At 36.9% G+C, this 27,315-nt stretch overlaps 1 protein-coding gene across 12 annotated transcripts in view; it reads left to right on the top strand.

Moving 5' to 3' along the window:
- The window catches only part of Mybpc1 (myosin binding protein C1), an 81,571-nt gene that overhangs the window by 27,908 nt on the left and 26,348 nt on the right, over nucleotides 1–27,315 (top strand). For all 12 annotated transcript variants that reach the window (XM_077798524.1, XM_026396787.2, XM_026396777.2 and 9 more), the window contains 13 exons: nucleotides 1,091–1,204; nucleotides 2,938–3,086; nucleotides 3,785–3,902; nucleotides 5,221–5,272; nucleotides 7,468–7,524; nucleotides 12,567–12,733; nucleotides 13,772–13,904; nucleotides 15,871–15,995; nucleotides 16,885–16,990; nucleotides 18,542–18,708; nucleotides 19,863–20,025; nucleotides 21,449–21,555; nucleotides 21,880–22,013. In XM_077798524.1, the coding sequence (XP_077654650.1) occupies nucleotides 1,091–1,204; nucleotides 2,938–3,086; nucleotides 3,785–3,902; nucleotides 5,221–5,272; nucleotides 7,468–7,524; nucleotides 12,567–12,733; nucleotides 13,772–13,904; nucleotides 15,871–15,995; nucleotides 16,885–16,990; nucleotides 18,542–18,708; nucleotides 19,863–20,025; nucleotides 21,449–21,555; nucleotides 21,880–22,013 (1,592 nt within the window). The remainder of the gene's footprint in view (nucleotides 1–1,090; nucleotides 1,205–2,937; nucleotides 3,087–3,784; nucleotides 3,903–5,220; nucleotides 5,273–7,467; nucleotides 7,525–12,566; nucleotides 12,734–13,771; nucleotides 13,905–15,870; nucleotides 15,996–16,884; nucleotides 16,991–18,541; nucleotides 18,709–19,862; nucleotides 20,026–21,448; nucleotides 21,556–21,879; nucleotides 22,014–27,315) is intronic.

Genomic DNA, 27,315 nt, shown 5'->3' with positions numbered 1-27,315 from the left:
CATACAGAAGTGATCGAAACTACAAAAATACTTATCCTCATGTTCTAAGCATGAATGGTCACTATTAACATCATAGACACAAAAAATCATACAATTTTAACATTAACTTGGGTTTTCAAAGATGTTTAATCATGTGACGACTTTGTTTAACTTCACTGTGAAAATGATGGAGTCCAGTAGCTACAAGTACCTCGCACTGAGCATGGCTGATACGTGAAGACTAAACTAATTAAATGTGCACTTTCTTTTCAAGACCCATTAACAAGTAGAGTTGGTGACCCATGCATTTTTTTCCAGTTACTAAGAGACTGAAACTGATCTTCTCTGCATTCAGCTCAGAGACAGAGGAAGTGTCTACAGTCCACTCTCCTGTCCTCCTTATTGAAATTGACTACAGATTAATACCAACCAAACACCTGGGTGCAAACTAAACCTCATTTCCAGCCTGTCTCTCTTCATGGGAAAGCCTCAGTTTCTTTCTTTCTTTTTTTCTTTTTTTTTCTCCTCCTTGCAGGATAATTCCACTATTCTTTAAATTTATACCTGCAGGTCATGATCCTGTTATTTAATTGTCAAACTATTGCCACATCTATACAACCCTAATAGAATTGCCCGGTGATACAATAACAAGGAATCTAGAGATAGCAGGCCAGGCTGGACTATCTCAGCTTTGTCGGCCAGTTTACTCTTAAACTGATCTTGTCTCTAATCTTTTCAAGTTCTGTTGGACAAATGTGGCCTACTAGTCAGTCACTTGGAAAAACAGCCTGCTGTTTGAATAGTTCCCTACCACTGTTTATGTGTTAGGGGACAGAAAGACAGAGTTAACTACTTATTGGAAAATTTTCACTATTTCCAGGAATTAGAAAATGTTCCTTTGTCCCTACCAGAGAAGAGACATCTACTTAAAGAACGGTAATTTGTCCCTCTCTAGTGATGGTGGCTGGGGGCACAAAGAAAGATGCTGTATTTATCTATGTTTATTAGACAAGGAAAAGCATCAGCGTTGATGAGAACAGCAAACTCAGGTAAGTCTGCCTAACAAGAACCTGGCCTTGAAATGATCCTTTTTCTTCTTTCTGCCCTCTAGAATGGTCTCTTGGTGAATCACCTGCTGGTGGAGAGGAACAAGACAAGCAGAATGCCAATAACCAGCTGTCCACCCTGTTTGTTGAAAAACCTCAAACAGGAACCGTGAAAGTGGGTGAGTACCTCGAATTAAGTCCCACCCCCCTCCACCCCATTACTGAGGTGAAATTCACCATTTTAAAGTGAAATTTTCGGTAGCTGTTGTATAATCACCGCGTTGTGCAATCACTCCTTCTATCCAGCCCCCAAACATTTCACCACCTCCAGATCATGGGCCTCATTAAGCAATTACTCCCCTTACCCCTCCCCCCAGGCCTAGGCACTCACTGCTTTATATCTCTACGGGTTGATCTGTTCGGAGCATTTCATATAAATGGATTCATACAATAGATGAGTTTTTGTATCTGTCTTCTTTCATTTAGTAGAATGGTTTTGAGGCCCATCCATTTTGTAGCATGTATTGGTACTTCGTTCTTTTTTATGGCTGGATTCTTTCCCACGACTCCCATAGACGAGATGAACTGGGTTTAAAAGAGCTGGCTGCAACATTAAACTAAGAAAGCAGCAAAAAATCATGCAACACAGAGTAGTTCTTAAACCGAGGGCAGGTGGGCTCTGCGACCTTAAGGTCAGCTTCCACACTGGAAAGAGAGCACTGGAAACAGGGTATGAGCCCATGTTTATTTTATAGTGGGGACATCAGAGGCACGGATAAGGTTTCAAGGGTTAACTTTGAATCTGCTTTTTGCTAATGGGACAGACCATTTAGCTTCTTTATGCCTCAGTTTCCTCATCTGTAAAATGTGTGTAATAACAGGCACGCTCTGTGAGGTGCTTTGATAGTACTTGAGATAACATAAAGTTCTGATCCAGTGTCTGCTGTTGCTATGGCATAAACCGCCCCATAAGATGATTATAAGTCTGCCTATGTACTAAATTATAATGCATAATATACCTTAGGGGTGGCTAGTCCAATAGATGGTTCAGCTTTGGAAATATTCATCCACAAATACTAATTACACTTCCTGTTTTAGGCACTGTGATGAACACTGAGTATAACATGTGAGTACTCAGAGTCTAAAAAGAGAGACAAAAAGAAATAACAGGAAAACACAAAGTCTGTGTGCCATGAAAGAAATCAACAGGATAGTTCTTCTAGAAAAGTCCTTGGAGGTTCAAGAATTTTAACTAACCAGTTTTTATGAGGAATATATTATGATCAGAACCCAACTTTGATGCTTATCCAAAATTCTGCGAATGAGCACATAGCTAACTATATTTCCAAATTCCTTCTTTCAGCTCTAGCATGCAGGACACTGCATGGGATCAAAAATGTTGGCTCCCTTGTGTCCCTGTAAGATACTGAAATGCTGGGCTGGTGGCAGGGGTAAAGTTTTGATGTCCTTAAGGTCCAAGAGGTCAATATACACAGACAGTCAATTCAAACCGTTTCATTTAGTCATATTCCTATAATTCCAGATGTTCTCTCATCTTGCATAATAAAAAGAACATATTTATATGTATTTATATATACATATTATATATCCATATATGTGTATGTATATGTATGTGTATATATAAAATTTTAAGATTTTAGGTAGATCCATATGTAAAATTTCTTTCCACCAATCTTCTTTTTCTGCTTCATGAAACTCAAAAGCAAAACAAGTTGAACTATCCTAAGAACCTCAAGGGTACTCATCAAAAAGCAGGGCCAATTCATTGCAGAATTCTGGAGATGCAAGTCACATCCCAGTCTATTCAGTGGTTCTGGGTCAACTCCTTCTGGGTGAAAGCAAAACAAATGACAGTTTTAAATCACAGACCGAATCCTTGTGCCTTTTCTAGGTGAAAACATCACCTTTATAGCCAAAGTCAAGGCTGAAGACCTTCTTAGAAAACCCACTATCAAATGGTTCAAAGGCAAATGGATGGACCTGGCCAGCAAAGCTGGGAAGCATCTCCAGCTGAAGGAGACCTTCGAGAGGCACTCTCGGGTATGGCTTTGAACTCTTTCCCAGCTCAGGGGTGTGACTAGCTCATTCCTTCTGTGTGGGTAAGAAGTCACTTCAGGTTTAGCTTTGAGAGATCTCAGTCCTAGAAAATGCTCTGGAGTTAACATTCCCGGGATCTACACTATTGTGATTATCTTGCTGTGCTCTGCCACTGTGGGACATAACTGAAAGATGATGGCCCCTTGTGGGCAAGGTAGGACTAGAGTTGTTTTCATCAGCTTTATGGCTGCTGTGACTAAAAGACCTGACCAGAACAACTTTAAAGGAGGAAAAGTTTATTTAAGGGCTCACAAGTTTCAGAGGTCTTAGTCCATAGAAGGCTGGCTCCATTCTTTGGGGTTTGAGGTATGGCAAAACATCATGGCGGGAGAGTGTGGTAGAGGGAAGCAGTTCACATCATGATCAGAGAGAACAGAGAGAGGTCTCCAATTGTCCCAATTGCTAGATACAAATATATACCCCAAAGCCACGCCCCGATTCCCAGCTCCTCCAACCACACCCTACCACTTCAGTGACCACTCAGTTAAACCTATCAAGGGATTATTTCTCTGATTGAGTTAAGACTCTCACAACCCAATCATTTCTCCCCCAAACCTTCTCGCATCCTTTCCCACATGAGCTTTTGGGAAACACCACATCTAAACCATAACAATAGTATATCTGGGTATATTTCATTACAGATATACACATTTGAGATGCAGATCATCAAGGCCAAAGAGAACTATGCAGGAAACTACAGATGTGAGGTCACCTACAAGGATAAGTTTGACAGCTGTTCATTTGATCTTGAAGTACACGGTGAGCCTTCTTATCTGGATAAATGTGATTTTTTTTTTAATGTGGGAAAGGATGAGGAAGATTGCTAAGTATCTCTGGTCTATGATATCTTCAAGCTCCCAGATAAGGGATGGTGACATTTTTGCTACTGCTGAATGGCTGTTTCAATGGCTGTCTCTCTCAGGTTTGGAGATAAGGTCATGTGGTGTGAGGACATAGGATGCCCAGGTAGAAGGGAGAATTTCTTTTATAGGGAATAATGTCAGATGTGAACGTTCTCCATTTATATGCTCTGTGTATGACCCAGAGTAAATAAAATTGAGATAAATGTAAATGTGTACATTGAGGTTGGAGGACCCCCCCGCCCTTCATATGTATACAAAGGGAAAGTTGATTTGGCAGCAAAGATCATCAACTTAAGATGAATCCAAAGTGTGATGTAGCTGAAAAAGTCAAATAGAGTGATTTTAAACTGGGCTTTCCAAGTGGTGTAGAATTGATACTTAGGAAACTTCTCTCTTCAACATGCTACTGTTCCACACTTGGAGTGATGTCATTGGTCATGGGTACCATAGCTCAACCTGGATTCCTTCTGGAGTAGAGTAACCAGGAGGATGAAGAATCTAGAAACCACACCTTATCTAGCTTGAGTGAGTGGGTGAAAGACAGTAGGCATAGGTGGCTTATAGCAGAGGGGGGAGGGCTGTCACATAAAAGAAGAAAAATGTCCTTTCTATGTATTCAGGAAGGATTTACGCAAATTAGAATTAAAAGATGGAAAGGAAAAAGAGGCTAATTTTGTCTTCACATTAAGATTAAATGTTTCATGAAAGGTATACAGACAGCCTGGGAAGGTTGTGAGATCCCCATCTGGAGCTATCAAGGAGAGGCTGAACCATAATGGATCAGGGAACTGTTGAGACTTCTGTATGAAGTGGGGATCTGGTTTCGGGAAGCACTACTTCACTTTCAGGGCCAGACATCTCTGAGAGTCACCTGGAGGCCTTTTTTAGAATATTGATTTATGTTTTCCCCTTCCCGATTTGGTGAATAAAAATCTCCAGGAGGCAGGATCAGAAAGCTGATATATTTCTTAAGTTCCTTGTGATTCTAACAGGCAGGTAGGTTGAATGACAACTAGACAAGGTAATCGCTAAGGTCCCTCCATAGGCTCTTCATGGGGGAGGATGGTGCCTTGGCAGCTCAGCCATTCAGTAGGACAGCTGTTCCCTTCACCTGACTCTCTTCCAATTGATCAATTCCCATGCCTGTAAAGAAACTGAACACAAATTTTCCTTCTTAATGGGTATTTATTATATTGCTTTTTTTCCTTTCAAAGAATCTACCGGGACTACTCCAAACATTGACATCAGATCTGCCTTCAAGAGAAGGTAACTTCAAAAGGGGAATGTAGACAGCTTTCGTATAACATGAAGTGGGGGATTTTTCAGAGCACACCTCCCTTCATCCACACTTCATGTGGGAACAATCCTTTTTACCAAAATCAAAAACCACCTATTTAAAAGTTGGTGTTCTAGGAAATTCATGTGTTAAATGCCCAATCAAGCATGCACTGATGATTTTTTAGAATAATCTTGTAGTGAAGCTTCCATTTGTTGGAGTTTCACAGTTGCCTTAGAAAGATACACTTTCAATCTATTCTTATGTGGCTTCTTCCGTAATTGCATTTATTTCCACAAAGTAGCCCAATGAGATATTCAAAGAGACATGTTTCCTATAGCATCAGTTAAACAACATGAGAAAACTTTTATTTTCATTGCTTTTCATCTGGATATCACCTATGGGCCTATTAAACCAGTTGCCCAGAAAAACCACAACAAGTAGCTACTTACTAAAGTTAGCACCTTATAATATTAGATTATACTAAATGGAATACACTGAGACAGCTGGCATTTAGAATATTACAAAAGCCTGGGATGTAGCTCAGTGGTAGAGTGCTTGCCTAGCATGAATGAGGCCCTGGGTTCAATTCCTTTCTCTCTCTCTCTCTCTCTCTCTCTCTCTCTCTCTCTCTCTCTCTCTCCTGTTGAACAGCAAAATTTAGACACCTATTTACTTTAATTTTTGCAATAGCCAAGCCTGAAAAATCAGGGTGTCAAGGAAGAAAAATGAAAATTTTTCTAGTCAGTGAGACATGTAACTAGCTCCCTGACACTATGTTACCCTTTATTTTTAATGATAGCAATATATAAATTCTTTAAGGAAACCACATGTCTTGTCCTTCCTAAAACCGAATACACATACAATTTTGTTGAGTAAGGAAAGTCATCCAAAATTACAAAACACCCTGTTATTATGAAACAATGATTTAGACTGTTAATAGAAGGCATATTTCCCTCCTAAATTATGAAAAAAATCAAAATTATAATTACTTTTAAAAGATATTGAATACCACCTGAGAGTCAATGGTGTTTTTTACTTGGAAAAAAAAAAAGTCAAACTCCTAAACTCCATTACTTTTTTTTCTAGCTTCCCTTTTCACCCCATATTTTGCAAATGCATAAGTCTAAAGCTATGCTCCTGGCACATAAGAGGATATTTTGGGAAAGACATGATCTCTTTGCTTTAAAAGACTAGAAATTGGTTCACTTAAAGGTCCCTAAACACCTACAGTTTTGAAAACACATTACTTGAGTTTAATTCTTATGACTTACATGTTATACACACTGTTTTTAAACCCACAGACTCTTTTCTTAGAAACCATAACTAACATTTGTAAAGAGCAGGAAACAAAATCTTCATTAAAAGGTTAAACATGTAAGTAAGTATGTACCATTTAAATGTCAACTCCATAGCTTCTATATAGAGTTCAGATGAAATCACAATGGTGGCTGCATGCCTAATTTAAGATGCATTTCTTTAGAAGAAAGTACTTTTAAAAACCACTAAGAGTTCATTAACAAAATCAAAGATATAATTTTTAAAATACCTTTAAAAGCATATTGATGACAAAATCAAAAGACTGTAACTTAAAGAGCAATCCCTTTAAAATAGAAAGGAATGCATCTTTTCAAAAGCTCCAATGCTAGTTCCATCTTTATGCTATGTTGGTATCACATTATCTGATTCATCTATTCATGGACGCAAAGAGGTTACCTTTGAATATAAGGCTTTGTACTTATATATCTGACATTGGTATACTTCAACCTCCAAGCCAATCTCTGTCCTATGTGAATAACAGAGATCAGCAAAAGTCCTTTGCTTTTTACACAGGTTTGTTTCTATGGCCCCCGGACTTGCAAAAACAAAGAACTTTGTGTTGCTTGGCTTAAGTGCATTTGTGTTACCTGGTTTTAACACAAATCCAAGCAATTTTATATATGCAATCTACAAAATCGTGTCCTTTGAAATCGTAGAGAACACAAGCTCCTCCTGTTTACTTTTCCACAAGTACATACTCTGACGTACAATGTCACTTGTGTGAAAAGAAATAGTAGTTTGTGTTGATTTAGTCCTCGTGTGCCAGCACAAAATTGCATATACGTTACATGTAGAGTGTTTTGGGAAAACTGTCATGTATGTGTTTGCATTAAACCTAGTTTTGCTTTTCTTTTGTTAATGACAGTGGAGAAGGTCAAGAAGATGCAGGGGAACTTGACTTTAGTGGTCTCCTGAAACGTAGGTGAGAACCAAGTGATGGAGTGGGGCACTGTGGCCTGGAAATCTTTTAGACACCCACCCAGAGAAGTCAAGTTTAAAGTGAATGTTTTCCAAGGAGTTATTAATTCTTAAAATGTGTTTTGCTTATAGAATATAATAGAGTCTACTAAGAAATAGAGAAACAACTATATACTAATCTGTTAAAGACTTCAGCTGATGCTTTTGAACTTCCTTTTTCAAAGTACCTAAATTTTCACACATGTTCTTATCTGGGGATGGAGAAATTTGAAAACTGAGACATAGGACTTAAATACCTAGAAGTCCCTAAGAGTGTACATATTGATTCTTTCTCATGATTGAATAAATAAAACCTCTATTCTCCTGGCTTTAACATTTGATAACTGACTGAAAAATCAATTTCACAATTTTCGTAGACATCTCTGCATGTGATACACACACACACACACACACACACATATATACAGATCTATATTAAGATATTGTTGATGATTTTTAATATTTCTTCAAATTCAAGACTTTATTGATTTAAAGGCATACCAGTATTTTGTAAATCACAAAGGAAAAAATTATTCCAAATACTATTATGACACACTATTGATTATAAAAACACATCCTTATTCCAGAGATGTTTAAAATGTCCCCCAAATGTACATTTTAGAAGCAATAAAACATGGTAGTAAAATGGAAATAAATGTTTAATATTATCACTCACACTCCCTTGATATTTTTCTATCTTTGATAAAATTTATAGAATTTTAGTGTGAATATTTAGTACATAACCATTTCATAGGACTTCTAACCAGATATATGCATATCACATAATATACTATACTATACATGTATTCATACATTTTACCAGATACTCACTATAGTGAAGAAGCAACAAAAGGAAATTGGGTTTTGCTAGACTGCATTTATCTAGCAAATATGAGAATAACTCTAAATCAATATTTTTAAATAATGATACCAGTTTTCATTGAGCTTTTCAGGTTTATTTTAAATAAATTTTAATGTTTATTTTTATTTCTAGTGCTTTCTATGCTTATTAAAGGACCATAGTACAAATGGCTTAGCAACAAATTATAATCTTTGTAATAAACTGGGCTCATGTTTATTCTCAGTTTAGCAGGATGGTTTTATTCAAGTGGATGAAAAATTCATCTATACTCTTCACAACATTTAGGTTCAGAAGAGGAATATTAACAGGTGTGATTTATTAACTACTGATGGACATTAGTCAATCAATAGACATGGCAATATCAACTACATGTTTCTTCCTTTGAATACCTCAAATAATCACTAGTTGCAGTAATATTTATTAATTCCCCAAGTGCATTTTTAAAGAAACAGTATATGAAGTGCCCTTAAGTGAACCTCATTTTCTCTTATTCTATAGATGTGAAACCAAGGTCCAGAGAAACACTGAGTGACTTACTCCAAGTCACATAGAAATTAGAGGCAGGGCAAGGACTCAAATCCATGTTTCCCTTTTCTGAGTCAACTCATTTTCTGTGACTCTATGTAAGAAAAACTACTCCAAATCTGCCCTGCAAGCTGGTGCTTGGGTTTATAATGCATGTCGACAATCTAGGTAAAGCAGAGTATTGTTTTTTTTTTTTTTAAACACTCCAATCATTTATTCTGCCAGGAAAATACCAAGTGCTTTGTGCAGAATATAATGCCAGGAGATATGAGGGAAAGAAATCCAGCTCCTGGCACAGAGAAAAGAATGAACATATTTGTAGTAGGGAACAGGGAGCGGCAAAAACAGGGACCTGAATCTCAACTCTACCACCTACTGATTCTGTGGCTTTGATTAAAATATATGTCCTCACTGAGATTTGCTTTCCACATCAGTAAATGCGAAGAATAATACGACTTAACAGACATTGTGAAAACTAAATTAAGTATAAAAGGCCTGGTTAATAGTAGGTGGCAAATCAATACATACTTCCACTAGGAAAATGTTATGTTTCCTTCAAAGAGCATATACTCATAAAGAAATCACACACACACATGCACACGCACAATCAATCAAAATGTGATATGGTAGATTATTAAATGTCACTGTCTGTTAAAAAGGAACAAAACAGACTTTTTTTTTTCATTCAGCAGATCGCAGAATGAAAGAAATCTAATTATAAATGATGGGAGAAAAATTATTAGGAAAAAATGGGCAGCCGACATGTCTCCAGTTCTCATTTTCTCTACATCCCCTAATAAAGATTTGGGTTCATAATTAGACTGTTGTTAATATAATACTATGTCCATTTAATATGCTCTACTAATCCATTATTATAACTTCAGATGTGATGTGTTTTCATATTAGTGTGTGTGAATTGCATGTTTTCATTATGGTAATGACACATGGTTGCCATTCCCATTTCCCCAAGAGTGTGTGGCAAAATCCTCATCAGAATGAGTCTAATTACACCCAACTTCTCTGTATAAAGAAAATATCTCCTCGCCCTGATCAGAGTCTATTTCAAATAGACATTAGATAAAATCAGGGTAAATCTTTTGGGCTGTATTCTGTTGTGGGATTAGACCTATATAAATACTTAAAAGTCTTATTCTACATAAAATTTCTATAAATGTTTCATAGTTCACTAGGATCATCAAGTTATAGAAATTTTGATGTAGATGAAAGTACTGTGGACATTATACAGGTCTATGCCAATGATGGAAAGGAATCAGAAATTTTGATTTTTCTCCTTACTGCAATTACCATACCATTCAGCTAGTTTCCTGTGCAGCCACCATGGTAAGTAAAGATCCATTCTAGAGTTAAGGAAACGCTGCAAGTGAAGAGTCTTGACCTCACGTTCCAATATGTTTGCAATTCGGAATACAATGAAGTGATGGATAGAAAAAGAAGGAAAAAGCAAGAGGTCATTGGTATTCATATACAGAATTTGGTAGGGAATGTGGTAGAGTGGCATGTATCTTGGTGTTTCTGTGAAAATTGTTGAGGATAATTCATTTTATCAAGATTCATAAAACAATGAAATCAAGAAAATTATTATCTTTATTACTGGCCTCCTTTTATAAATATTCACCTCACAGATCTAGGTATGTCACAGTGTTTGACTTGTGCTTCCTGTTAGCTATTTAAATCATACATAGTTTGCTATCTTTAAATCTGTCCACCAATATCAGGAGGATACTTAAAATGTGCATGTGTATAATTCTTCTCAATTAAAATACAAATTTTAAACAATCTAGTATGGCATAATTTTAAAGTTTGGCATAATTTTAAAGTTTTTATTGTTTAAAGACAAAAAATAAAGCATTAAAAGATTTTTTCCCAGAGAGAAAGATACACACACACACACACACACACACACACACACACACACACACATTTTAACTGCAATTCCCCAAGACTTCCTACTAAAATATTTTAAAAGATGAACTTGAAATGTAGACTGCTTGCACATCTGGCAAATCATTACCACTATTCCAATCTTAGGACAATTTCTTGAGCTCTTCAATTTCCTCATGTTAATAGAGGGTGAATTTTCATTTCAGTGAGATAAAGATAATGCTTCCTGTCTTGAGTTTTTTGAGTTCCATTTTCCTAATGGAGTTGTCTAGTCTTTCCCATGAAGATTACCGATGGACCAATGACCTCTCACCTCCATTTTCCAGAAGATTGACCTCAGTGATCCCCTCTCTCATAGAGTGCAAAAGACTTTCATGACAATATAAAAACGAAATTAGATATTTAGAAGTTATACTTGCTAAAGTCACCTTAAACTCCTAGCCTCCCCCATATGCTTTGCCCATGATGACAAAAGAATATAAAGGAGAAAATCTAAAGGTGTGATTAATTCGACAAAGCAACCATAAGTAACCCATCATTCCCTAACACAATAGCATGAATCTGTTTTCCTACTGATGTATAAGATGAATTGACCAGTTGTCTGGAAAATCATATCCAAATCAAATGTTAAGTAGTCACAGTAACATTTTTAAATTAATCAGATAAAAATAGTCAACTAAGCTTAAACAAAATTAGAACCATTTAGACAATGAAGAAAATCCATTTAAATTATATTTTGCATTTATACTATGCCCCTTTTCTCAAAGTCTTTATCCCAGGGAGTTTTGAAATAGGGAAAACAAGGGCACTTTAAATATTATATATTTTTATATGTTCTATAAATGTTTATACATTTTTATGTTATCAAATTTTGAGCTCATAATTTTGGTAATAGTCCTAAGAATATACTTCCCTCTTGTTCGTGGAATCCTACATCATTTTAAGTTTAACATTTATATGTTTATAATTCTACCTCAACCTTCTTCCAAAAAACTTTCAAGACGGTATGTTAAGATGAAAATGGATTTTTTTTCCATCTCACCCTTCTTTTCCCCTGCCATTTTGGAAAAACAATTTTCTTTTAAAAAGGAAAAAAAAAAGTCTTCATGGTAGTTTCGATTTTTTAATATAAAAATAAAAAATGGTCAATGTATATACTTACTAATATAGAAGGGTAATGCTACTGGCAAAACCCAAAGATTTGAAAAAAATTGCCTTTGTATCCATATGCACATTAATAACATAGAAATCGGTTATTTTTCATTCCTAGACCAAAATTTTAAATCTTTCAGATTTTTGCCCACTTTCAGAATGAATGCAATACCCATCTCTTAGGTGAAAACCATTCTTCAAGTTCCTTAAAATCTCACTTCCAATTACATTTTAAAATGTTTTCAGTATATTTCCTGACATCCTCTGCTCCCCTAAAATTGTGTTTTTAATTAGGAAAACAAAAGCATATATTGGACGTTCTACTTATTGAAACCGTCTCCAAAATTTCATTGGCCTGGCATGCTCAAGGGCTGGGATTCCATCCCCAATACCTCCAAAAAAGAAAGGGGCAGGGGAGTAAAAACAAGTCAAACAATTCGACTTGAAATAACCAGGTTTAAAAACAGAGCTTTTAAGGCAACCGAAAAGTGGGACAGGGTACCCGAGCTTCCGTGTCTTTGGGAGCCAGAGCAGCTACTAAACTAGGCAATGGTTCTCCCGGACAGGGAGGTGAAGCCGCAGGAGGAGGAGCCCGAGGTAGACGTCTGGGAGCTGCTGAAGAACGCGAACCCCAACGAGTACGAGAAGATCGCTTTCCAGTATGGCATCACCGACCTGCGCGGCATGCTCAAGCGGCTCAAGCGCATGCGCAGGGTGGAGAAGAAGAGCGCGGGTGAGTGGCGCGGGGCGTGGCAGCGCGGGCCCCGGGCAGGTGCGCTGGAAAGGCCAGACTGAACCCCACGCCGTGCTTCTTCCCGCCTGGCACGGGGTTGGGGTTTATTTTGGTTAGCTGGGGCTTCAGGTCGTGGTTCCCTGCCCTGCACGGTACTAGCCGTGGATAGCCGACCGCTCCTGATGAGTTTAGGAGACCGACATTTACAGTCCCATCGACCACGTGGAGTGGTAAATAGCCGCGCTGTCACTTGGAACTTTTCAACGGACCCCTTTTCTCAGCCTCCACGTCTGCCTTACTCAGAGTCTCTGTTTTATTATCATATGCTTACGATCCTGGGAGTTTGGGAAGCCCACTTCTCACACCCCGTACGTTTTTTGTAAAACATCTATGCATCTCTCTGGGCATCTGAAGTGGTTGCACTTTGTTGTGGTTTTAAATACCTTTATGAAGAGGGAAAAGAGAGAAAGGAATACATTTTAAGTAGATCATCAGCTTTTCACTTTCCTGTACTAACAGTCAACTACCTGTTTTATGATACATCAGGATAATACATCAATCCCATGTTTACTGTTTTAAGGCTGCCCAGGTAGAATTTAAAGATTCTCACTACTTCTTTTTTAAAAAAAATCTCCTTGTTTCTATCCTCCCCACCACCTCGAAAAGGTTGAGAAATTAGAAGGGATTTTGTTTACATTTGCGATCATTCCTATTATCCTGTAACTCCTAAGAAAAAAGAGAGAGAGAGAGAGAGAGAGAGAGAGAGATGCAGTGTACTAGGGATTGAATCCAAGAGTGCTTTTCCATTGAGCTACATCCCCAGTCCTGTTTTTTTTTTTTTTATTTTTTTTTTATTTTGAGACAGAGTCTCACTAAATTGCTGAGGCTGGCTTGGAACTTGCAATCCTCCTGCCTCAGCTTCCTGAGTCCCTGGGATTACAGTCATGTGACACCTCGTCCTGCTCTCTTACACATATTGACTAAATTCTCAGCATATGTACACACATACTAACGTATTTTGCTGTTTCTATCGATCAGCTTTTGCAAAAATTCTTGATCCTGCATATCAGGTTGATAAAGGAGGCAGAGTAAGGTTTGTTGTGGAACTGGCAGATCCAAAATTGGAGGTGAAATGGTATAAAAATGGCCAAGAAATTCGACCCAGCACAAAGTAAGTGGGCTTTGCAAGTAATCAATGACAAAAATAAGGGAATCAAACAGTGTTTGACTTAATTTTCTGAGAATACAAGGGCTTTTTAGTTATAATGCAAAAGCACATGAACGGAGAATAAAAATTTAATCACTGCATGTATTTCATGATTACTAAAACCATAGTATTATATGAAATAAACTTTGCTTTATGTTTAATTCTATACAGACTATTTCAAGTGATTCCCAGTTATAGTTTAGTGCCACTACAGCTTATATGTAATTATTTAAGAGATTGCCAAACTTTTCACAGTTTTTAAAAGTAAAACTTAAAAACTTTTGAAATACATATTTGATATGCCAGTGAGAAATCATGCCTCATAATTAGATGACTTTTGTTTTTTGAAAACAGTATCTGTATTTGATAATGGCCGAATACCTTTTATATTCAATTCAGGAGCTATTTTGAGTGCTTACTCATAGTGTTGCATCTGAATACAAGTGTTTCATGTTGAGATCTAATGAAATGCAGGTCTAAGCCCATGTTTTATTATTTCTTGGCCCTCTCCCAAAGGAAGTAGGCAAACTAATCCCTGATGTCTGATGGTATCTCTAGTCTATTATGAAACTACTTTACAGAGATCCTCCTCAGCCTGAGAGATTTTCAACTCCAGTATATTTTTTTAAGTTAACAAGGGCCACGTGTACATTGATAAAAGACTTTAATCCTGGAAATCTGTCACTTCTGGAGTACAATTAGGTGGTTTCCAATTTCTTAATGTGATCATGCCAACAGAGTGACTTTGTGATAATATTGTTTATATCTGGTGCAAAAATCTCTTAAAGACATCCTGTATTTACCAAAACATAATTTGATTTGGTTAGTTTTATCTAGAAAACATTGTTGAAATGTTTTATTCTTGTAGTCCTCAATTTGATAATTTCCCAACCCCAACTAACTTTTTCTGGTTTGTTATAATGCTCTAATGTGCTCCTCCATGATCCAGGTCATAGCATTAAAATTTGTTGTCTTCTTGACTTCCTGTTTTCTCTTTCTGATTACTCAAATACTTTCTTAATAGATGTTAATAGTGATATGAAAGCACGGGTTTTAGGCTCATGTAAGAGACTGTCACATTGTATAGAATTACTACTGTTGTAATGATTAGTCATATAACTGTTAAATTAAACAATCATCCAACAGTTTATTGTGTACGTGTGCTCGGCAATGAATGGAATATATGTCAATGAATAAGATTAAGTCTCTGCCCCCTTCATAGAGCACATGAATTGGTCATTAGAAGAATGTGCAGAGTTATGGGAAAGGGGAAGAACTGTGAAATGAAATTGACCAAACTATGCTATGTGCATGTATGACTATATCACAATGAATTTCACTTTTCTGTGTAACTATGATGCACCAATTTGAAAATCCAAATTAATAGAAGGAAGACAAATAAAGTAGAGAAAGGAGATTAGAGGGTGGGAGGAAGAGTTGGAAGGGGGCAGTACTGGGATTGAAATGGAGCAAATTTTGTTATTATGATTTTATGAATATATTAAAATGAACCCCGAAATTATGTATAAATATAATACACTAATAAAAAATCTAGAACAAAAGAATGCACAGAGTTAAAAATCTGACACTGTCAACCAAACCTGTTGTCAAACAGTGGGTTTAAAAAAATCAAACAGCAAATATGTGAGAACTGGTTTATATTTGAAAGAAAAACCATGTAAAAAAGAAAATATAAACTAATTAAATAATGTATATAAACATGCATGTGTATCATAGATCATAAACATGGGAATTGTTTTTTGTTTGATGTTAATTAAACTATGTAAAATATATGCTACAAAAAGGGATGATTAATATTATTTCCCTTACTTTCAGATATTACCAAATTATAAGCCATCTTTGCTGACAATAAGGCAAAGAATAATATTAAGCTCATGGACTCTGTTTATCTTCCTCCTGTTTAAAACAGATACATCTTTGAACACAAAGGATGCGAAAGAATCATGTTTATCAATAACTGTTCGCTGACAGATGACTCAGAGTATTATGTGACAGCTGGTGATGAAAAATGTTCTACTGAGCTCTTTGTGAGAGGTAAGATGAAATTTCTTCCTACGGTCATCAGTGCTCCCAGTACATCATTACTCCCAGGGGTAATGATCAAAAGAATTGGTCAGGGAACCTCTTTAGCTCCAAGCTAGAAATGGTTTGGGTTGGCCATTAGATTGACCCAGCATTGAGGCTACCCTGCACTGGCAGGTATCATGAATCCTAAGGAATCTTCAGAAGTCCTAAGGCTAGAAAAGTCAAGGGGAGAAGAAACTTCTGAATAAAACTGCCCCATAGTTTTGACTCAAGCCAAGCACTGTTCTGCCTGATAATTAAAATAGTTATAGCTTCTGAAACCCAAAAAACTTCACTGGATGATCCTTGTTTCACACTCTCCACTGATAACAAATAGAATTCTCTTAAAACCAGCTTGGTATTTGGCATCAGTAGATCATCATTTATGAAGACGTGAAAAGAACTGGAGGGGTGAAATGAAGCCACATGCCACTTGTTGTTTTTTTAATGAAGCCCTCTGATGACAGACAACTCTATAATCTCTACCCTCCTTTTAGAACCAAAATAAAGAACTTTAGTGTTATTCATTCTCCTTATCAGGAGTGTCTATCACCTGGTATCTTATTGGCTGAAAGAAGGATACTTGATACATATTTTATCTGCTCTCTAAAACAATGATTTATTTAATTTGGAGAGCTGTGAGAGAATTGGGAGAACTTTTCCAGGGTTGTTAGCTATTTGTTTTGCCAATAACAGAGAGTAAAAAAATAAATAAGTAAACCTTCACCTCCTATTCACTACCATAGAACTACCATAGATGATGCTTTGGTATTGTTGGATTTTCATTTGTGAAAAAGTCAGGTTTGGGAGACAGGATTTTGATATTTAATGATTTTGATTTCCACCCTTTTCACACTAGAACCTCCAATTATGGTGACTAAACAGCTGGAAGATATGAATGCTTATTGTGGGGAAAGAGTTGAATTAGAATGTGAGGTGTCTGAAGATGATGCCAATGTAAAATGGTAAGTAGTTTTCCTGATGTCTGTCCTTTTTTATTTTTTTTTGTACCAGGAACACCTAACCACTGAGCCATATCCTCAGCCTTTTTTCTTTCTTTCTTTCTTTCTTTTTTTTTTTTTAATTTTGAGATAGGGTCTCACTAAGTTGCTTAGAGCCTCACTAAATTGCTGGGAATGGCTTTGAACTTGCAATCACCCTGCCATAGCCTCCCGAGTTGCTGGGGATTAAAGGTGTTTGCCATTGCATTCAGATCTGTCCATTTTTAAAAAATATTTTTCAGTTTCAGGTGGACACAATATCTTTATTTTATTTTTATGTGGTTCCGAGGATCGAACCCAGTGCTTCACATATGCTAGGTGAGCACCCTACCATTGAGCCATAACCCCAGCCCTCTGTCCATTTTTTTTAATATTTTTTAATTGTAGTTGGACACAATACCTTTATTTTAATTATTTATTTTTATATGGCGCTGAGGATTGAACTCAGGGCCTCGCACATACTAGGCGAGTGCTCTACTGCTGAGCCACAAAAATAGTATCTTCCTAGTTAATAGAACAGAAAATACACATGGCTTTTAAACATATGAACAGACTCTTGACCTTATAAAGATCTCATCCTTAGTAAAGATGACAACTACAACTATTCTATAATCTTGGGGTTCTTTTCAGTTATAAGACAGAGAAAAGATCCAGAAATCTATATTGGTAAGGATGTAGGAAGGTAGGGACTTATAACTACTCAGGTTACTCTGGTCGGTTTGACTCCAAAGACCGAGGATACTCTGACTCTCTACACCACTATCCTTCTCACCAATCCTTACTGACAACTTAGATGGAAAAAAAAAACCAAAAACATGTTTTTTTCATTACATCCTCATCACTGTATTGTTACAGCATCCTCAGAAAAATATTTTAGACTAAGAATCACCAATTTAAAAAAAAATTTTAAAAAGCTGGGGCTGGGGATATAGCTCAGTGGTAGAATATGTGAGGCCCTAGGTTTGATTTCCTGTGCTAAAAAAAAAGTAAAAATAAGTAAGTAAGGAAGGAAGTAAATAAATAAATAAAAGCTTTATTTCCTGGTCAGGTGGAGAGTGTTTTCTTACATGTTCCCTCTGAGTAATCTCAAAATTAAAAACTAGAGGATTCCAAATCTTAAAATAAAATTTTATGTTGAGAAGTACAGTAAATTACACAGAGGAATCTGTAGCAAATGGTACAGACTAGATTGTTCATGCAAATCTACTGTCACAGCTATCTTTAAAATGTGTCAAGAACCCAGAAGGGGGTACTATCCACTTTCAGCATCTTCCTCCGATTGGCTTATGTTCTCTTAATATGATTTTTGTAGACGGTATTTGTTACAGAATGAATCCAATGGCAGATAGATTGATTGATACAGTCTTTTAACTCCGCAAATCTTTCTTCTTTGTTTGGCATCTGCCAGAAATGGTATGAGACTCTGGGATAAATCAAGAAATGGGACTGATGAAGTTTGTTTTCCGGAGGTTGATTTATAAAAGTTTTTTTTTTTTATGATCCATATTAACTCAGGTTTAAGAATGGTGAAGAGATCTTCCCTGGTCCAAAATCAAGATACAGGATTAAAGTTGAGGGCAAAAAACACATTTTGATCATAGAGGGAGCCACGAAGGCTGACAGCGCGGAGTATTCAGTGATGACAACGGGAGGACAGTCATCCGCCAAACTGAGCGTTGACTGTAAGTACGATTGCTTGGGCCTCTTTGGAGCTGGTGCACAAATCATGTTGCGCTCTTCAATCCAGTTTTAGGAAAGTTCCAATCTATTTGATTCATTCCTGTGGCATCTTTAAAGATGTGAAATTGGATTCCATTTTAGCTGAGTGTCTATCAGATAGTCAGGGACTCTGAAAAAGGAACCAACTACTGAATTTAATAGGAGAGTACTGATATCAGGAAGAAAATATAAAAAAAAATCATCAGCCAGAAAAGTGATCCAAATTGTTCTAATCTCAAGACCATAAAAATAGATGGTAAATACTTAGATATAAAATCTCAATAATATTTCCTGAATCCGTAAGTAAGCATTCTATCTAGTCATTAAATAAGTAATCAACACTCTGTAATTGCATTTGAGGTAAGAAGAAAATTATTCAGACCAAGTCGGGGCATAATCAAGAACATGCCACCAATGAATAAGAGCTTATTAGCTAATAGGCTCCAGAGCTTTGAGAAAATCCATGTACTTTCCCAAATGTTTTCTAATGGTCGTCACTTCTCAGTGACAGAATCTGTCCCAGTTTGCCATGAAAATTAAAATAGCAAAATGTCAGGATGAGTGGTAAGACATGCAGAGCAAAAATATCATTTCCCTACTTGTCCAATTGTAGTTTATATGATCATGGATTTGTTCAGAAGCAATCTCAAAACACTCCTTGTGCTTCATGGAATTATGGCCATTTTAGTCTAATATCAAATGTTTTTCAACCACAGGCAGGTCCTTGTCTTGATACTTGTATCCATTTAAAGCAAGTACAGCCAGTTCTGCTCTAATTCAACATATTCATTCCTAATAATCATTATTCTATGCAAAATCATGCAGTAAAAATCACAAGGTTTACACAAGAAAGGGAAATATGGACACAGCATTCCAAGAAATTTGTTAGAGACACAATTTTTTTAAAAGAACCTCATAAAAACCAGTGGTGCAATTTTACCCATAGTAAATGCTCAATAAATATAACAATTGTCCTCTAGTGTATGGATTGCACTGCAACAAATTCTCATCTTCAAAACAAGCATGGTAGCAGAAGTGAGAGTCCCATTGTGAAATGCCATCATGCTGGCCTGTCTGAGCTTGGGTTCTGCACTCATGATGCTCCTTATCTCCACAGTGAGACCTCTGAAGATTTTGACACCTCTGACTGATCAGACTGTAAAACTTGGAAAAGAAGTATGCTTGAAGTGTGAGATCTCTGAAAACATACCAGGAAAATGGACTAAAAATGGCCTGCCTGTTCAGGAGAGTGACCGTCTGAAGGTTGTTCACAAAGGAAAGTAAGCAAACGAGGTGCCACTGGTGAGGGTTGGTCACCATCTCCACCTTCCCCACTTCCTCATTTACATACTTGTGCAATTTCTGTTTGGAGAGGAGCCATGGGGAGATGACCTATGTCTAGCTCTTTGCTTCCAACTAGCAAGAACCTGTGATTTCTTTGTTGTACATCATGTCCTATTCACGATCCTGTATTTGTACTTCACTATGGTTCTTTGTTGACTAATTTTGTTGCATCTAAACAAGAGGTTAGAGGAATGGGCTGAACTCTAGCTGACAAGCTGGTCAAATGTATGAACTGTCCCAACCAAAGTTAAAAAAGATGTAGAGTAGACCACTGATTTGAACTTGGCTTCTGTACTAGGTCCAACCGACCAAGTCATCATGGAGTTACTCATGCTAAAGTTCCACACCACCATGCCCAAACTAAGTTGCTTATCTGATCTTCCATGAAATCTGGAAAAAGAAGAATAATAGCCAAATCCCAAGCAGACCAGTTTTAGCAGGCATGATAGGGAAATCCCCTCTGCTTTAACCTGTACAAGGAAAGCAACTTTGAAATAATCCAATTTTTGTTGTTTTTGCTTTCTTGAGCCCTTTTCTGCTATAAAGTCAATTTCTGCTCAGCTCATCAGAATACTCATTCTACTTTATAGAATGAGGTATTGCCCAGTTCCAGAATTGCCAGTTAAGATCTTTAAAACAAATTTGTTTTAATGTTGTCTTTTGACAACAGTAAATGTCACATTTTTTTTCCTTGAAGGGGGTGGGCATAATATCCTAGAATCTAGCAAAGATCTAAGGCAAGGGTCTGAACCAATGGGCTCTTACAAAATCATGAATGGACTTTTGGGGAATCTACAAATCCTCTGAAATGGTGAGAAAATTCTGTGTGTATACAAAATACACACTTTCTGTAGAGAAAGGGTCCATAATATCCATCTGATATTCACTGGTTTGTGACACCAATAAAATTAAGAACTATTATTCTTTTGGCATGTAAAACCAAGTCAAGATTATGATTTATAATTTGAATCTTCAAATGTAGCATTACTGAGGTGCTATGTCTTAATCTTTTTAAAGTTATGAAAATAAAAAAAAAGAAGAATAGACTTTTGCACGCATAATAAGCAGGGTATTTTTTGGTACAAATATTTCTATGTACTCCAAAATAGAAGTCTAATTTAAGTCAACAAATAATTAAGACTTCACATTCATTCTTCCTTCCTCTCTCTCTCTCTCTCTCTCTCTCTCTCTCTCTCTCTCTCTCTCCCTCCCTCCCTCCCTTCCTCTCAGTTTCCCTCTCCCTCTCCCTTTCTCATGCATGAAAGAAGTAAATCAGGTAAAGGACAGGTGTCTTTTCAGTTTGGTTCATATATAGTCTAAGTCTTAAGTCTTAGAAATATGTTTTTCTCATTTCCTTAGAGTCCACAAGTTAGTTATAGCCAATGCCCTCATTGAAGATGAAGGTGATTATGTGTTTACACCAGATGCCTACAATGTTACTTTGCCTGCCAAAGTTCATGTTGTTGGTGAGTAGAAATCAGTGCATAGTTGTATTCTTATTGGTCTGATCTGGTTTGCCTAGGAATTGCAATGTATCCAAAACCATATGATATATCACCTGCTATTAGTCACTAACTGAAGTACTCGGTTCTTAAATCTTACAGTGGGATAGTTTTGCAAGGTTCTGGGCACCAACTACTTTGACCCTTCTTGTGTTCTTTTTAGTCAGATAAAAACACGGGATTACCAATGTTTAGCACCAGCCAATCACTAACCAAAATAAGCACTAGCCAATCACTAACCACATGGAAATGACTGTCTGATAACAAAGGCCATGCTTAATACTCCAGATCCTCCTAAGATCATCCTGGATGGTCTTGATGCTGACAATACAGTGACCGTGATTGCAGGGAGTAAGCTTCGTCTTGAGATTCCTGTCTCTGGAGAACCACCTCCTAAGTGCCTTTGGAGCCGAGCAGATAAGGTTTGTCTCACACACACACACACACACACACACACACACAGAGGCTGTCCCACTTCTTGCACTCCAATAGTCAGATGAAGGGAGAAGGCAAATCAACAACCAAGAGTACAGTAATTTCTTTGAAAAGGAAAGATGATTGATTTTCAGGCAAATCTGATAATTCTTTTCTTTTCATATTCTAACTCCCTACCATGTGGTCAAGTATGCTTTTGTTCATAATGAACAAGGTCCCATTATGAACAAGGTCCTTCATTCTGTTGATGCTATGAGGTAGGATAGAGAAGAAATAGTGAATTTTTTAGATAAAGTAAATAAGTGACAGAACAAAGTCCCTTTGGAGAGCGAGAAGCATTATGAAGATAATAAAAGAGAATGTCACGGATAGCAAGTGGCTGCATAGTCAGTGGTCGCCTCTGAGAATAACAGCAAGGGACCCCTTAGGCAGAGAAGAAAGGGAAGAGATTTCCAGGTAGAGACCATGCAAGTGCAAAGTCCAGCGCGAGAGAGCAAGCTTGGTGTGCTGGAGGAATAGGAAGAAAGAGGGTGGGGCTGGGGTGGAGTGAATGAGGAAGAGAAAGATTAGATTGGAGTGGAAGAGTAGTGTCCGCTCAAGTGTAACCCATGGCTTCCTGCAAAAAGAAGGAAAAAAAAAGAAAATTCTATTTTTACATTTAAAAAAGTAGAAATGCAAAACAGACTTCTACTTCCAATCAAAATAGAGTAATAGGAACCTGATATATACGCTCCTTTGAAATAAGCCCCTAAATTGACAAAACATATGAACGATGGTTTTCAAGAGCATGGGCACCAAACAATGAAAAGCAGTGACCCTGAATATGGAAATAGGTGTGTCTACAATTGTCCCAGCTTCCTGCCTTAAGAGAGTTTCCAGGCAGTGTACCAGGAAAAGAAACCCAGACAGAGTCCAAGGTTAGGACTCCCTTCATACAAGGAGGCTGCATAGCTGCATAGCTGGAGTTCCAACAGAGTCACACTGTAAAAGAGAGTTGCTCAGAGAGAGTCCTGGAGCTCCCCAGAGGGTCCCTCTCAAGTATTCAGAAGTTATCAATTTACATTGTTCAGGAAACCACCCAGGACTGAGGAAAGAACCATCACCGAGGATTAAAAAGAAGAGGGCGTCATTCACACAAGGCCAGGAATAGTGCTTGTCCCTCCTTAGAGCAGACTGAAAGCCTCATCCTGCAAAGTGCATTGAGGAGAATCATCCCAAAGGCCTTGCCTTGGTTGTGGAAATAATGAACTGGACACTGCTTAGGACATATCTAACAAATTAGAAAAGCAAGCCCTAAAAGCTTCCATTGATTTTCAAGTAATTTAATTGCATTTTAGAGCAAAGCTCAAGATTTGGGATACAAAATTACCAAGCATCCAAAAAGGTAAAATTTGTAATATCTGCCATTGGTCAAATATCACAACAGAGAAATGAGTGGGAAATGTAACCCAAAAGGAGAAGGGTTGATTGAAACCAGCTCAGATCTTGCACTTGTATTAGAATTAGCAATCAAGGACATGAAAACAGTCAATTATATCCCAATGTTCAAGCAGTTAGGTGGAGAAATGTTAAGTTCTCCATTCAAAGTAGAGAGAGTGAAGTAAAATAGGGGGTGGGGGGATGAAGAGGAAAATTATTTGTAAAGACCCAAATCAAATTGTCTAGAAGATAAAAACTGTAAATAAAATGTCTCTTTATAAAATGCCTCAAAAAAAAGTGGATGGAATTAATAGCTGATTAGATTTTGCAGGCAAATTTGAAGACACAGTGATTGAAACTTTCCAAAATGAAGTATAGGATAGAAAGGGTCTAAAACAACTAAGAGAGGCATCCAATTGAACTTCCGGTTTCCATTCTAGCATTTAAGGGGCTTGGAGGTCGCCAGTCCATCTTACAAGAGAAGGCAGTATACAAACTGGAAAATGAGCACCTCCAAATCTGTCAGAGAAGTGAGAGGATAGGGCAGACTGCTGACCCCTACCGTGGAGAGACAAAGGCAGACACAGAATCACAACCCAGAGCAGAAACCTCTGCCTGGGAAACCAGTGCTAGGAGAGGAAAACCTAGACTGTAATTGATAAATATCTGGAGTCTGAGAGTTCAAAACTCCAGGGGGACCCTGTCATGGGAAACCCCCCACTTCTTCGATTTTACTTTCAGGAGCTCTGTCAGGCTTCACAGTGAATCCTGGAGCAAGATCCCAGCAGGGGCAGGAGAAGCCGTCGTGAAGTATGTTAGAGCATTCTCTTCTTAATGAGGCGTGCATTGGGGAGAAAATATTTTACCAGAGCCTAACTTGCTGGTGTTGTATCAGAGCCTGACCTACTGGGGGGAAGGGAAAGACTCCACTGTAGATCCCTCAGGCCTTCCTGTCCTGCTGAAGAAATGGGGGTAAAGTGAGAAGCACTGGAGACACTCCAGGGTTGTAAAAACTCAAGAGATCTCCCTTCATCTTCTTTAATAATGAGCAAAAGAACTTGAACAGACACCGCAAAGAATAAGTACAGATGGCAAGTAAGCACCGGAGAAGAGGTCCCACGCCACATGTCATTAGTATAGTACAAAGTAAAACAATCAGATACCAGGACTCACCCATTGGAGTGGCCAAAATTCAGAACAGACAACATCCAATGCTTGCTGGGATGTGGAGCCACAGGAACGTACAATGCTATGGCCAGTTGGAAGAGAGTCCATCAGTTTCTTTCAAAATGGAACACACTTTTTTTTTTACATGATTCAGCTCTTCTTCAGTATTTACTCAAAAGAGTTGAGAACTGAATATCCGTACAAAAACCTGCTTACAAGTGTTTATAGCCACTTTCTTCATAATTGCCAAAACTTGGAAGCACCAGTATGTCTTTCCATAGGTGAAGAGATAAGCAAACTGTGATCCCTTTTGGTTCCATTTTCACTGAAGTACAAAAAGTTGCTAAATAATTTCCCACATCACAGGAAGAGAAAACTACAAACATGTATCGCTTATGAACAGATGAAAAAGTTCTAAAAAAAAATTTAGCAGATAAAATTCATCAACATATGAAAAGAATGATGTATTTATCCAGGAAAAGGAAAACTTGGTTTAACATTTGAAAATCAATAAAGTTCATGACATTAACAAAAAGGAAAAACACAATTATCTCAATAAACAGCAAAAATATGAAAAATTCCATATATTCCTGATTTTAAAAAACTCTCAACAAACTAAGAAGTAAAAAGAACTTCCTCACATGGTAGAAGATATTATAAAAACCTTACAGTTACTGTCCTACTTAATAAAGACTGAATGCTTTCCTCCCAAGATCAAGAATGAGAAAGAGAAGATGTCTACTATCACTACCTCTAATCAACATTGTATTTGAGCTTGGTAACCAAGCATGAAAAATAAATAAAATTCATCCATATTGAAAAGGAAGAAGTAAAACTGCCTTTATTTGCAGGTGACATAATATTAAAAAAAAACAAAAAAAATATACTAGAACAAATGTCCGTAGTAATTTTATGTTTAATATTCCAAAGCTAAAAATAACCCCAAGTTCCATACATGGTGAGAATGGGTAGACAAATTTTAAGTATATTCAAGCAATTTTAAGTATACTCAACAATAAAAAGGAATGTGTTTCTGATACATGTAAGAAGAACACAGATGAATCTCAAAATAATTATTCTGACCTTAAAATACTTTAAAACATTATTTTGTAAAATACTTAAAAATTGTCAGCATCAAATGTTGGCAAGGATATGGAACAACTAAACTTCCAGACATCACTGGTGGGAATGCAAAATGGTACATCCACTTTGCATGAATTGCATTAAAACCATTTCATAGTTTTTAATAAACACATACTTACTATATACAACTCTATGATACTCTCTCTAGTTATTTACACAAGAGAAATGAAGACACATGTCTACACCAAAACCTATACATTAATATTTGTAGAAGCTTTGTTCATTTTTACCAAAACCTGGAAATAACTCTAAAGTCTAGTTGTACCAATATTTTTTATGCTGTGAATCAATAACACATGCAAAGTACAATGGAATACAATTCAGCAATAAAAAAGAATGAACTAGTAATAGATGCAGCAACATGGATGAATCTAAAAAGCATTATGCAAAGTAATGCCATATTCAAAAGGCAATCCACTGCTTGATTCTTGTCATATGATACTTGGAAAAAAGAAAAACTAAGGGACAGATATTAGATAGTGGTTGCCAGGGACCAAATTGTAAGATATGGGTTGATTGCCAAGGAGCATGGAGGTACCATTGAAGGTGACAGAAATAGTCTATATCTTAATCAGGGTGATGATTACACATTGCATCAATTTGTCAAAATTCATAGAACCAGGTATACAAAAATTATAAATGTTCTCTATAAATATCATAGCACAATATGCAAACATCAAAATACAGAAAACCAAAGAGGATCATGTAATATCACCCTAAATAAATATATTCTTTTCACATTAAAGTAAATAAGGACATATTTTATAATCTTAGGTTGGTATTTGGCTACACTGAGTAAATTTTATTTTACTATAAAATAAATGAATTATGAAAGTTATTTTGTATATTCTTACTATGTCTCAATTTTGTGTTGTTGAAGACCTATATAAGTCCCAATCTGACACAAGAGAAAGTTAATTTAATAGTTACTGGCAAATTTCCAAGTTTCTAAATTACCCCAACGTTCTCTGTTATTTCTCTTTGTGTATTCACTATTATTTTTCATATGGAAAATATGATCTGAGAATCCAAAAATTGTTGTTTCTTTAAATTTCAGGTTTAATAAAGAAAGAAAGTAATAAAATATAGAAGAAAGTAAAACTAATAAAAAGTAACAGAAGCCCCAACTTCTCTCTGTACTTTGGGAATTACATATTCATTCTTCCATGTCCTTATTGGAAATGGAAAATCCATATTCAACAACTTGAGTGGAAAGTTGACCTGGTGGCCTTCTTCAACCTTTTCTATGTTTTTAAAATTTTCAAGACATCTATAGGAATTAACAAATCATTATTTAATTTCTGACATGAGTCCAAGTATTTCTAATTTCATTCAAGAAGAGACTCCTGTCCTAAAAGTTCACTTCTTCCCTCGTATTTTCAGTCCTCCATCTTTCTCTGGGAAGAGTTGGTTGATGGGCTCTGGGATCCAGTCCCAGTTCCACTACTTCTTAGCTTGTGGACTTGAACAGGTTAAGTCTTGGTTCCTCATGTATAAATGGGATACTGCCTCTGTCGCTAGAGTTGCTGGAAGATTAAACAGAGAAAATGCATTTGGGGC

This window comes from Urocitellus parryii, chromosome 5, assembly GCF_045843805.1.
Source record: "Urocitellus parryii isolate mUroPar1 chromosome 5, mUroPar1.hap1, whole genome shotgun sequence".
NCBI classification, from domain to species: Eukaryota; Metazoa; Chordata; class Mammalia; order Rodentia; family Sciuridae; genus Urocitellus; species Urocitellus parryii.
Note: the sequence above shows the minus strand (reverse complement) of the source record. Positions and strands in the feature narration are given on the sequence as shown.